The 13,456-nt window shown below is 51.4% G+C and overlaps 1 protein-coding gene across 2 annotated transcripts; it reads left to right on the forward strand.

The window, feature by feature from the left end:
• Positions 1-3,790: 3,790 nt before the first annotated feature.
• On the forward strand, positions 3,791-13,006 carry Krt79 (keratin 79). Of its 2 annotated transcripts, XM_087209743.1 has the most exons (10): positions 3,791-4,547; positions 6,303-6,523; positions 7,518-7,578; positions 7,697-7,792; positions 10,020-10,184; positions 10,400-10,525; positions 11,142-11,362; positions 12,002-12,036; positions 12,293-12,491; positions 12,817-13,006. In XM_087209743.1, exons 1-10 carry the CDS (start codon positions 4,080-4,082, stop codon positions 12,854-12,856), a joined length of 1,632 nt encoding a protein of 543 aa, XP_087065869.1. In that variant the 5' UTR covers positions 3,791-4,079; the 3' UTR covers positions 12,857-13,006. The 2 variants fall into 2 exon arrangements, with proteins under 2 accessions (XP_087065869.1, XP_004872756.1); XM_004872699.3 differs by having other exon boundaries at positions 3,796-4,547; positions 12,293-13,006.
• The last annotated feature ends 450 nt before the right edge of the window (positions 13,007-13,456 follow it).

A 13,456-nucleotide genomic window follows, 5' to 3' on the forward strand; every position in this document is an offset into this window, starting at 1 on the left:
GTTGTGTGGGACTGTACCAGTCAGCATCCCCAGAGGAAATAAATTCACCTGAGATAGCTCAATTAAATTGATTTTTTAAAAAAGAGGATATGTTCTGTCTTCTTTTTTCCAGTAAAGCACTGATGGTCTTTCTTCAGTGTTGAAGGACTCGGCTTCTTACACAGGCTCTGGTGGGGGCTGCAGGTGGCACCTTCGGGACTGCATTGGAACAGAGTTGTTTGGCCCTTAGAGGCTTTACTGGATCCATTCCTGAGCATTCTGCTGTGAATGAACAACTTGGGCAGCAAGGCAGCTGCACTCACAGTTCAGGAAGCACACAGACGTCATGGACATTTGATTGAAGAATGTCCCTGATGGCTGTGGCATCTGCCATATTTAAAATGATGAACTTCTTAATGGCCTTGTCTTGGGGAATGTGCTGATTTATGCAGTGAATTGTGTGTGGCCCTGGCTCCTTTTGGCATGGCCATTGTTACTTGTTTTCTTCGTCATCCTGGAAGTGAGGGCCCAAGAAAGCTAAATTGACTTTAATGAAAGGATTACTGTAAATGTGTGTGTGGGCTTGATAAAGGAACTGGAGCTCAGAGACCAACAACAGAGGACCAGCCCTTGAGCGGTCAGTGTACCATTTGTCCAAGACCAAGAGGACTTTCAGTGCTAAAACAAGAACAGTCTTGAGACTATCAGGACAAATGGGCCATCCCATGTAGAGCTGAAGAGACAAGAGAAGTAGACTGAATGGTTAATGGAGTTTCTGGAGCTGTGGAAGAGGGAGCCCCTGCTGGAGCTGTAATTCTGTAGAGAAGAATCAGGGAAGAATCCTCAACCTCTCTCCTGCTCTAATCTTCAGCCTGCGTCTCTTTGTGGTCAACCCGATTGGAAGCAGAGGGCAAGGGGGCAGCCCACAGGGTGAGAGGAGGGTGGAACAGAGCTCTGGGGTGGGCTGGTGGAGCATAGCCAGTGTGGAGGAGAAACGTGTTATTGCATGACAGATGCTTAGGCCACTCTGAGACAATAAATGCCTACTAACAATAAGGATTCTTAGATTAGAAAGTTCTACTTCTCTTTGGGGCTCCTCACCCCATGACTTCCCTATTGCTCAGTACCCATGCTGGCCCACATTCTCAGGCTAGCCAGGTTAGGGGCTCAGTTGTTTTCAGCTGCTTTGCTCCATTCTTTTGGCTGTGGTGGAGACAGGATTCAATGCCCTCTGCTCTTGTGTACTGCTAGCTGCAAGGGACTCCAGGCAAGTGACAGTCTCCAGACCTGGGCCTCTTGGTGCCAAGCAGCAGCACGTGGCAGCTCTCCCTCACCATGGAGGCCTAGAGGGGAGGAAAGCACTCCTCCTTGGGCTTCTTACGTAGTATTTGTGGGTGGCCATTGATCCAAAAGACCAAACTAACTCCATGCAACTATAGTAGATGAGCACTAGGTGATCATAAGAGGCTCTGTAACCAGTTAACTGATGAAGTTGTCTCTACAGTGCACTTCCTTTTCCCATAAATGGTGTCAGATTGTGTAATTGATTGGAGTCCTCTAAACCTGGTTTAGTTCTGAGGGGTGTCTGAGTTGCAAAATCATTTAATGTTTTACTTTGTTCTGTTCTGTTTATAACTGCTTAAATAAACTCTACTAATTTAAAAAGTCTGAGTGCTCCCCGCTCTGTTTTTGGTGCTGGAGATCAAACCCAGGGGTGTTTTACCACTGAGCTACACACCCAGATCCTTTTATTTTCATTTTGAGACAGAGTTTTGCTAAGTTTCCCAGGCCAGGATTGAGCTTGTGATCCTTCTGCCCCAGCCTGTCAAAGTTCTGAGTTTATGACTATTTCCCATTAAGGAGCTGCAGAAAGAGGGTCTGAGCTTGAGTGTCTGAGAACAGAGTGGAGAGAAAGGGCTGGAGGAGGTTGAGAGGCCACCGTAGCCCTGTCAGGGTTGAGCTGGGGAGTGGTCCACCTGGGTGGGAGGGAGGTTGTCTCTGAGCAGCAACAGGGTGCTCCAGAGAGTGACCCTGAGTTGCTGTGTGCCTGTCATAAGCCCCCAGCACAAATCCTGTCAGTGTGCTTGGTGAATATGTGAATGAGTTGTGTGTGTGAATATGTGAATGAGTGTCTGGGGTGGGGTGTATTTGTGTTTACAGCCCAGTTCCCACTCCCACCACCCCAGCTGCCTGGTGACTCAGAGGCCTGACATCACTCTCTTGCCCAGGGATCCACAGCACACCCCGGAGACTAAGGTCCCACTCAGATGTCTCCCTCCCACACCCCTCCCCATGAAAAGATAAGGGAGGGTGAGAAAGTGGTCCTAGCCTGGGGAGAGGAGACAAAGGTTGGTAGGGAGAGATGGCTCAGTCCAGGACCTCAGGTATCGTGTTTTCAAAAGACTTTTGTGGTGGGCTGTTCTTATAGTCAGAAGAGTTGATTTTTTTTTTTTTTTGGGTACCAGGGATCGAACTCGGGTCCTTGAGCTTGCTAGGCAGAAGAGTTGAGACCCATCTAGGTTGAGAGTTGCCTAAGGACACATAGCTCAGTGAGGATTCATCTCTGAGCCCATCTTCCCAAACTGCTTGGTACTCTAACTCAGAGCAGGGAGGACAACCTGTTGGGCACTGAAGGACTAATTCTCTGAGTGCACCTTAACCCATCCCTTGAGGGAGTCAATTTCAGCTTCTTCAAGCAATTGGAAGCCACTTACAGCTTCCCGCTGGGCCTAGGAAAAGATCTCAGAGCCTCTTCAGGAATGGGAGGGGGTTCTTTCTCTGTTTGCCTTCCCTGGGCTGATGGAAGGTGCTGCCTCTGTCGGGGTCCCATGCCTCTGTGTTGGGATCTGGGGGAGACAAACTGGCTGACATCCCAGATCCAGCCTGATGGGGTATATGGGGGTACAGCAAGTGGGTCCCTGCTCCTTCCCTGAGGCTAGTCTGTCCTCTCCGGGGCCATTCTCCTACTGAAAGCTGAAGGGAGCAAGACGGGCCAGACTGTAGGTCACCTCCCAGTCATCTGGAGCCCTACCTTTGTAGTTTCTGTTTTTGCCATGGCTGTATTTAGTCCCAGCCACCTGAGGTGGGCAGGGGACAGGGGGCAAGTGATGCAAGGAAGACTTTGGCCCCTCTGAATCAAGTATTTGGGCACCTAGTGGGCAGGGGACGAGGGGAGTGATGGGACACATCATGGGTTTCTTGGGGCTTTTGTTGAACGTGTACTTGTGGGATTTGTACATCTTTTCCAGGATAGGGGTATCCTCTACTCACCCTTGGCTGTCAACAAAGTGGCAGTCCTTCTGGCAAGACTCCATCACAGGGCAGAAGGTTGGGGTCTCAGCTGATGACTGATGCTCCCTGTGCTTCCCTTCAGCGCCCAGGAGAAAATGAGCTGTGGTCCCAGTTCCCAGTAGGCCTTCCTACCCTCTCATCATGGGCCCAGACTCCTTGCTTGGACAAGGGCTCTCTTTCTGTCCTTTAGTCCATTTTTGTCCCACAGGGTCTTCACCCAGCAGACACTGGCCAGTGCATGATGAAAGAATGGACTGTCCCCATGCCCATCCTATCACCTGTGTTCCAACCCTGGCCCTGTCAGGAGGCGACAGGCTGTGGGCTGGAGGCCTGGGACTAAGGCAAGCCTGGGTTGTCTCTCCAGCAGCCCATTGCCCAACACTCCCTCCCCTACCGCTTGCATAGCCTTGAGCCCTGGGGCCTTGGCTTACAACAGGGCCCTGGGACAAACCTCACAGAACAGAGCTCCACTGATGGCAGCCATCAGAGCTGGGTGGGAGGAGACCAAATCAGCCACTGGGTGGTGGAGGTGGCTGTGGGAGGCTGTATCATCCTGTTTCAAGTGATGAGAGCCTGAGGGGAGAAGGTGGCATCCTGCCCTAAACAGTGTAGGCTCAACCCCAGCTCCAGAGCACAGGTGATGGCTGGGAGGGGCCCTCCCCTCCCTCCTCCCTGGGGTGATGGGGCAGGGGTGTGTATTTCAGAGCCCAGGGGCCAGCCCAGATAGGAAAAGATAAAAAGGTCATTAGAGGCTCAGCACCTCACTGCACTCTCTCTTACTCTCAGTCTGCTCTCGTGCCCCGACAGCCATGAGGTCCTCCAGATCTCGGCAAACCTACGCCACCAAAGGAGGCTTCAGCTCCAATTCGGCCAGTGGAGGGGGCGGCTCTCGGACCCACACCAGCTTCAGCTCTGTGACAATGTCCCGGAGCAGTGGCAGTGGTGGTGGGGTCCGCTGTGGCCCCAGCACGGGAAGCTTTGGCAGCCGGAGCCTCTATAATTTGGGGGGCAGCAAGAGCATCTCAGTCAGTGTGGCCTCCTCAGGCCGGGCTCTGGGAGGCTTTGGCCACAGCAGTGGGGCCTACGGAAGCCTGGGTGCTGGCAGGCAGACATTTGGGCCTGTCTGTCCTCCTGGTGGGATCCAGGAGGTCACCATCAACCAGAGTCTGCTGACTCCTCTCAACGTGGAGATAGACCCAGAGATTCAACGAGTGCGCACCCAGGAGCGGGAGCAGATCAAGACCCTCAACAACAAGTTTGCCTCCTTCATTGACAAGGTGGGCTGGGGTGGGAGTGGAGGCCTGGAGTCTCTGAGGGAGGTGGGCCAGGAAGGGGATGTTCTAGCTGACGTGCACAGAGTGGGGCTGGTGGAATGACTGATCTATGTCAGCCTGAGCACGGAGCCTGAGATGTGGATGACCTGGACCATCTTCTTGGTCTTTGCTGTGAATACAGGTGAATCTCCATCTACCCATGAGGCCTACTGGTCATGTCCGTGGTGGAGTCTTTCCTATTGTCATAAGTAATATGGTTATGCAGTAGCCTTATCTTACAGTTAAAGATGGATTTTTCCTGTTACTCCTCTGAGTGTGGTAGCCCTTACCACTTTTTATCATTTTATAGCTGGGAGAATTCTGGCTCAGGAGTCCAACATTCTTCAAGGCTGCAGGTTGGGCTCTGTCTGGCCCTGTTCTCTCAGGATAGGTGGAGGTCTAAGGGTTGATGTGATCAGAACACAAGTGGGGTGGGGGTCCCAGAGAAGTTCCCATTGTTTCCCCTTTCCCGGGTCCATGTTCAAGCTAAGATGCTGTTTGTGATGGACAATGAAGAGATTGGTCGCTGTTCTCCATAGGGTTTGACCTGTTGAAGGCTGAGAGTGTTCTGAATCCTTTATTTGGCTCCAGACCAACTGAGGTGATTCTTATATTGCTTTCTGCCATGTCTTGGTCCTTTTTCTGGCATTATCTACCTTGGCCCTCAGCCAAGGTAGATAATGGGGAAGAGCTAGTGGACAGTCGTACCTTAGTTCCGGGATTCGTGCTTTTAGAAAGAACATTCATAGCCCCTTTCTCAGGTGATACTGGAGTTCCATGAGGAGTCAGAATATATAATATTAGGCCCATTTTAGGATGAGAAAATTGAGGTTGAGAGGGGCCAAGTTATTTGTCCAGGCTCATACAAGTCCTTGAAGGCAGAGTGGAACTGGGAGCTCAGCTCTGGATGCCGTGATTTTTGGCACTTAGAGATGCACCTGCTGCTTGGAGATCTGGGCAACGTCAGCGTAGGCTGGGGTGCTGTGGAGGTGGCACTGGGGAGATTGGATGGCAGAGGGTGAAGAAAGCTGCCCTGCCCATCTCCTCACCTTCTCCCCTGGTGACTTTTGGTTCTTCTGTGGGACTGTCTCAGAGGTCAGAAGAGCAAAATCTTCTCTCAGCCTTGCAGAATCACAGCCTGGGATCTGGGGGTGTGAGAGCTTTGTGTCTGGTGTCTCAAAACACTGGCTGGGCAGAGAACTGTTGCGTGCGTGTGTGCACGTGCACGTGCACGTGCCTCCTTCTGAGTCTATAGAAGGGTCTGGGCAAAAGTGATTTAAAAATTTTTTAGATTTGAAAAATGTAGAATTTAAAGTTGCAAGAATTGTACAACATAGTCTGGTATATTCTTTCAGATTGGGCATTTTAAAACATTGTCACATTTTTTCTTTCTCGTTCTCTCTTTATGTATCATCAACAGTTTTAGCAGTTGATTTTGATGCAGAATTAGAGTTCAGAAACTCTGACTGGTCCAGTTTACCGAGGACAAGTGAGAAGGGGAGACCCAGAAGGGTCTCCAAAACCCACTGAGCCCGGGCTCTTATGAATACTGTCTTCAGAGTCCTTTTTGTCCTTTCAGTGGAGCCTGTTCCCTAGTAAAGTGTAGGTGATGCTGCACTGCTCTTGTCAGGCTGGCCTGGGGTGGTGGTGAGCCTTGCCCTTGGCCCCTCTGTGGCCCAAAATGACACCTGCCTGCCGGCCCTTCTTTCTCTGGCTCAGGTGCGGTTCCTGGAGCAGCAGAACAAGGTGCTGGAGACCAAGTGGGCATTGCTGCAGGAGCAGGGACAGAACATGGGGGTCACCAGGAACAACCCTGAGCCTCTCTTTGAGGCCTACCTGAGCAACTTGCGGAGGAAATTGGACAGCCTGCTGGGTGAGCGGGGGAGGCTGGATGCGGAGCTGAGGAACGTGCAAGATGGCCTCGAGGACTTCAAGAACAAGTGAGGAGAGCTGCCTTGTTCTCAGGTCCTGGGACCCACCTCAGGGCTGCACAGCCAGGACTGGTTCCCTCCGGTGCTCAGGGCCAGGGCCAGCTGCTGCTTGGAGAACTGGCATGTTGTGTATTGTTACTTGAAATTAAGTCTTTTTTATAAGGCAGTGCGAAGAGAATACTAAGCCTCCACATTCTCACATCCTCTTTAATAATTATTGACACACAGCCAGTCTTGTTGGATCTCTCCCCCGCCTTCCTTATTGTTGTCTTGAAGCAAATGCTAGTATGTCATTTGATTCACAAATCTTTTTCTAGATATATTCACATAGTTAATCTGACTTAATAAGACATAAACACAAAGCTATAACCATATCTAAACTTTTAAAACAGTAATTCTTCAATATCATCAAATATCCAGCTGATTTAAAATTTTCAATTGTCCATAAATGTCATACATTTAAAAAATACAGTATGAGTCAAGCTTCCAAGTAAGGCTCACATATTGTGCTTGGTGGATATATATGTATGTATATTTAAAAATTTAAGTTACAATTTTTATAGCTTTTCCCTTAACTCCAATCTGGTGGTTTCTACACCTCGCAGTCTTAGCAGAAGTGGGCAGGGAGGAGTGGTTGTTTTAAGGGAAAGCTTGTTGTTGTAAGTGAATGCAAAGGTTAGCGACTGTTGGCACATCTTCTCTTGCTCCTGTGGAGATTCCTAAGGGCTCTGATCAAAAGTCATAGCTGCCCTTGACTGCTATTGTGCAATTTATTTGTTGCACAAATTCTGTGCCTCTTTCCTCAAATGGGGGTGGGAAGAAAGAATATTTACATAAAGGCAGTACCCCAAGTTTTTTACTGGTTGGCTGCATTGAAGAACTGTTTCCCAAAAGTGTCCTTGGGCAATTGGGTTCCCTTCTGGGCTTCCTTAAAGCTGAGTGAGCCCAATGCCTGAAAGGCAGAATGGGGCTGAGCCCGGCCTGAGCCTTTCCTGTGTACCAGGTATGAAGATGAAATCAACAAGCGCACTGCTCTGGAGAATGAGTTCGTGGTGCTCAAGAAGGTGAGCAGGATGCTGGGGATCAGGAAAGATGGTCTTTTGGCCACTAGGGTGCCGAGCTGACTGGGAAAGAGGTGAGACCCCGGAGGGCTGAACATCTGCCTCTCTCCCTTATCGCCAGGATGTGGATGCTGCGTACATGGGCAAAATGGATCTGCATGGCAAAGTGGATGCCTTGGTGCAGGAGGTTGACTTCCTGCAGCAGCTCTATGAAACGGTGAGATGGAGAGTGGATGGGGGTAATTTACATGCATTTGCATCCAGCACTTCTGGTTCTCCACGGAAGTCTGACCTGAGTTCATCAGTGCAACCCAACTGGTAAAGGATGAGACCTTAACCTTTTTAAGTAATGCTGCTTTCCATGTATTAAGTGCTTTTGGTGGGCCAAGCACTAGGCCAACCCTTGTATAATTCCTTCAGCAATTCCACAGTGTAGGTACTCTTATGTTCTCCACTTTATAGGCAAGGGCACTCAGGCTCAGAGTAGCTCTCTCATGGTCACAGAGGTGATGTCAGAATTCAAACTCTGTTCTTGAACTCCAGACCTGGCCTCTAGCCACTCTTCTGTCTTGCTGCCCCTTTGGTAATGGAGGAGATGGCAGGGTTGAACTTCACATGAACTGATCAGAGAATCATTGGTCCCAGAACTGGCAAGGACTTCAAGGCTCAAGGTCACTTTCCCAGTGTATGAACCCTTTCTATGAGATCCCTGGCAGGTGGTCATGCAGACTGGACTGCAATGCGTCTAGCGGCAGGGGGCTCATTGTCTTTGAGGGAAGTCGCTTTCTTTTCTGAGACGGGGTTTCTCTATGCAGTCCAGGCTGCCCTTGAACTTGCAGTCTTCTTGCTTCAGCCTTCGAAGTGCTGGGATTACAGTTGTGTACCACTGTGCCTGGCTGGGCATATGTGTTTCATCTGACAGCCTTTTCGAGTGCAGGATGATTAAGGAACAAAAACCTGTGGCTTGTGAGGAAGTTCAGGAAACAGGGTTCCTAGGGAAGGTTTTAGAAAATAGAGGAGCAGGAAGAGAGAACAGCCATGTATTTGTGCAGCCTCATGCTGCACTAGTTTATGTATTTGCTTTAGAAACATCCCCATCTCATCACATTAACTCCTAAGTCAACCCCTGGATTTTCTCACAGAAGTGCTTTCAAGGGAGGCATACATTCACTTTCCACCAGCTTCCTGTATTTGGGTAGTTGAGATTTTGAAGCAGAATGCAAGAATCTATCTGTCTGTCTGTCTATCATCTTCTATCTTTTTAAAATCTATCTCTATTTTAGTCCTTGTCACGGCAGGTTCTGCGGTCAGACTCCCGAGGTTTGAAACTGGTCTCCTTCTTATTGGTCTGTGACTTGGGGCAAGTCACTTGATCTCCAGGTGACTGGAAAAAGGGCATGCGATGAGTTAGTGCCTGTTAACTGTCTAGCCCAGTGCATGAACTACATAGTGAATACTCAGTGAATAAAGATGGTTGTTATCCTCTCTCTTTCAAATATAATACCCTGAGCTGCCATGTGAGGTGAGGCCAGAACATAGAAGGTATTGACTCTTAGAGGGAGGATTGCCCATCAGGGAGCCTCAGAGGAAGACTTAGTCAGTGGGTGATTGGTCAGGGTGGAGTGAAGGGCACTTTGGTGGTGGCCTAGGAGGGACCACTGGAGACATGGAAGCAGAGCCACTGAGAGCCAATGTAGTTATGTCCCAGTGATCAGAACACAGGCTCTTGACTCTCTGCTGTCTTCTGTGCTGTCATGGCATCTTGCCCCCTTTTCTTAAAAAATTCTGGGCTGATTTTCCTGAGGTCTGTGCTCCAGCTTGCATGTAAAAGCAGTGGCCCTAGACACTCAGGAAAGGCCCAAGACTATCACACACTAGCAGTGATCCCAGAAACCTGCTGGGCTTTGTCTCTCAACTGGCTGGTTCCGGTCTGGACCCCGCCTTGTGTCTGGTGCTTCAGGATGTGTCACTTCTCTTCTGAGCCTCTCTCCTCACTTGCCAGTTGTTGCAGGGAAGACTGGCTCAGTGTCACATGCCTGTGGGCAGGACCACTGTGTGTGGGTTACAGGTAGCTAGCTGGTTGGCACTGGCTGCTCCCACATCCCCTAAGGTGAATTACAGGCCAGCTGTGGGCCCGCTATCTCACCATGATCTGAGGATTGAAAGAGCCATGAATGTGCTCAGTGCCAGGCACCAGCACAGGTCAGGAAGCACACGTCCCTTCCATCTGTGATCTCTCAGAGGCCTGCAGATCCAAAGAAGCAAACAAAGTCTGTAGAGATGGGAGCCCATCTCACAGCTGGGGAGATGAAAGCTCCTCTTAAGTTGTGGCTTCCCTCTAAGGTTGAGCCTGAGATGCCATCTGGGGGCCCTGTCCTCTGTCCCCTGCTGCTTGCCTGGGCCTGGGTTTGGGGTTCTGGTAGCAGCTGTTTCTATTTCTTCAGGAGCGGAGCCAGGTTCAGACCCATGTGTCTGACACTAATGTCATCCTGTCCATGGACAACAACCGCAGCCTGGACTTGGACAGCGTCATTGCTGAGGTCAAGGCCCAGTATGAGCTGATTGCCCAGAGAAGCCGGGCTGAAGCTGAGGCTTGGTACCAGACCAAGGTGAGAAAATGGCTGGTTCAGGTGCAAGGGCTGGAATTGGACTCAGACCTTCTCTACTGGGAGAAGCCTGGGCCAGGCAGACCCTAGGACTCCTGAGGACCAGAGCCTCTCAGTCTCCATAGGAGCCTCCATCAGGGAGGACAGGCTCTGGGACCAGTAGTTACTCATGTGGACTGGGGATCTCTGCTACTCACTGCCATTTCTTTGGCCTCTAGTACGAGGAGCTTCAGGTGACAGCTGGGAAGCATGGAGACAACCTTCGGGACACCAAGAATGAGATTTCTGAGCTCACCCGCACTATCCAGAGGCTGCAGAGTGAGGTGGACGCAGCCAAGAAGCAGGTGAGTCTTTATCTGGGGGCCCTGGGCTCAGTCCTGGGTGTTGGCAGTGCTGCAGGGCCTTCTCATTGTCATCCAGAGGGTCAAGGGCTGCTCCTTTTCTGACAGATGGGGCAACTCAAATGCTGGGCCAAGATCAGTGTACTCTTCTTACAGGGGAGGAAATGGGCCCAGAGAGGGGAAGGGACTTGTTCAAGGCCACACAGCATATATGCAGTAGAGCAGGTGGGAAAACTTCTTTTAAGGAGACTGACCCATCCATCTCCAGGGTGTTAGAGCAAGAGCCTGGGACTCCAGGATCCAAGTCACTAATCCTATTGAGGGCAGGGCTAAAAGTATGAATTCTCCTCCAGATCAGAATGAGGCATTTAGCTAATAGTGAGGTTGTTTCATTTATTTTCACATTCTTCTAAAGCACTAGTTAGACATCATTCAGGGCTTCCCTAGTGCTGCTACTTGATCCTGCTGTCTAACAGTATCTCTTCTCTTGTATGCTTGTTTCTTCTTTCATTCTTTCCAGGTTGGTTTGGGCAAGGGCGTGAGGATGGCGAGGCCTGGCTTGAGGGCACAGAGATGAATAGTACCAAGGGTATTCCCAACACCTTTCTCCCTTGGGTAGTGTCAGCAGCTGCAGGCAGCCATCGGGGAAGCAGAGGAGAGAGGAGAACTTGCGCTCAAGGATGCTAAGAAGAAGCTTGGGGATCTGGACACAGCCCTGCACCAGGCTAAGGAGGACCTGGCCCGGCTGCTGCGTGACTACCAGGCCCTTATGAATGTCAAGCTGGCCCTGGACGTGGAGATCGCCACCTACAGGAAGCTGCTGGAGGGCGAGGAGAGCAGGTGGTGACCCCTCTGCCTGATGGCGAAGGGCCCCCAGCCCTGTGCTGGGGAGAGCCCGTGTAGTCTGCTTGGTGCTGGTGAGGGGTAGAGACACGGTGCGGGGCAGGGCCTCTAATCTGCCCCAGGGAGAGCTCCCTCCTGTGCTCCTGTCTCTGCTGCCCATGTGGGATGACACAGCCATCTGTAATCCTAGCGCTGCTGGCAGCCCTGTAAGAAGGAAACCTCCTCTTCCAACCCCAGATTCCATTGCCAGTGGAAGCTTTGGAAAAAAGGCATCTTTCTCCTTGGGGAAAGCAGGAGGCAGAGAAGTGGGCAGGAACAGGGCGCTGTTCACAGTGGGCTTTGTCTGCCTCCGGCAGGTCTGCTGTCCATGGTGCTCATGGGGAGCAGGTGAAGGGAAGGGGGTGAGCAGGACAGAGGGCCGGCTGGCAGCTCTACATTCCCTGTGGCATGGGCTTCAGGCCCTGGTGGGAAGTCCATGATTCCTGGCACAGCCACAACACACACCTTCATGTATCCTGCTTTTGTCACTGGACCCTGCCACCGAGCTAGTCCAGCATAAAGGGAGAGGGAGGGAAAGGGTTTACACTTGGGCTCCTGCAATCGCTGACCCTGTCCTGGCCTTTTTGCTTCCCCTAGAATGTCTGGAGAATGTCCCAGTGCAGTCAGCATTTGTGAGTATTTGCTGTGCAGTTCCCACCCCACCCCTGGCCTGGCCCCAGAGCTGTGCTCTGTTCATCTAACCTGTACTTGCCCTAAAGTGTACTCCCTCCATTGAGCCTCTGGGACAAGTACACAGGGTCCCACAGAGTGAGCTTCCTGGTTGGGCTTCCCTACCCAGTTCCCATGATTCTGCTGCCTGATTTCTGCCCCTCCCCTAGTCTTTCCTGGCACGGTTGCCCTGCCTGACCCCGACCCTTTTCCTTGCAGCTGTGACTGGCAACTCCACCACTGTTTACGGAGGTGGCTCGGCTGGCTTTGGGGGTGGCATCTCCCTGGGGGGCAGTGGTGGAGCCAGCAAGGGTGGATTCAACACCAATGTGAGCTACAGCACTGTCAAGGGAGGGCCTGTCTCTGGGGGGACCTCCATCCTTCGAAAGACCACCACAGTGAAAACATCCAGCCAAAGGTACTAGACACTGAGTCTTGCTAGCTGGGGCCCCTGTAGTCCTCTCCCTGTCCCGCTCACCCACTTCTGCTGCCCTCCCCACCCACCTTCTTACAAGTAGCCCCAGGGACCGCAGATTCAGGGTGTTTCATATCACACTCTTTGCACACAATTTGCGTTTGGCGAAGGGTGCGAATCTACCCAGGTTTTCTCCTTGGTTGTGGGATGGGATGGGAAGGGAGCTTACAGTCACCTGCTTGGGCGATGTGTGTGGATGATTTGAGGATGACCTTCTGGCTATTGGGAGAAGGCTGGATGTTTCAGGCCACCTTGGCTTCCCTCACAGCCTCTGCCCATCTGCTCTGGGTCCAGTACAGGCTGGGTAAGGAGAGGGGGAAGTTGGAAGTGGTCCCCGAAGACTCTCCAACCTTTTCAATCTCCCACCAGACCAGACCCATCCCTTCCCTGAGCCCTCCCACATCTCCGTAGCCTGTCTGTGCTTCTGATGTGTCTCAATAAACAGCAACTGTACCTGTCTGGCTGTGGCTCAGCTCATTCTGTCTGGGGGACTGAAGTCGCGTCAATTGATTCACACCCTGATGGTTGAGGTAGCAACCACTGCACGCTCACCCTGTCTCAATCACACTGGCTGAAGTCCATGAGCTCAATGCCTCTACTCCTCTAGGGCTCATGCCTGGTATGCAGAGGGAGCGTGGGGCTCAGAAGCTCAACGCAGGACCTCACTGCTGGGTGGCTGCTTACCGCCTAGCCTCCTCCTGGTGCCCACTCAGGGCCCTCTGCTCTGTGCGGCAGCAGAATGATTAGTTCAGGGCAGAGGCCCTGGGTTTAGATCTAGGCTGCTGAGGGTCTCCATCCCAGGTCTTCCACTTACTAGCTGCCTTACCTTGGGCAAATCACCTATCCTCTCTGAGTCTTAGTTTCCGCCTTTGTAAAATCAGAGTCGTGAGGAGAATATGTGTAAAGCA

This window comes from Heterocephalus glaber, unplaced genomic scaffold (assembly GCF_053883595.1).
Source record: "Heterocephalus glaber isolate CG9 unplaced genomic scaffold, H.glaber_assembly_v1.0 deba00001060, whole genome shotgun sequence".
NCBI lineage: Eukaryota > Metazoa > Chordata > Mammalia > Rodentia > Bathyergidae > Heterocephalus > Heterocephalus glaber.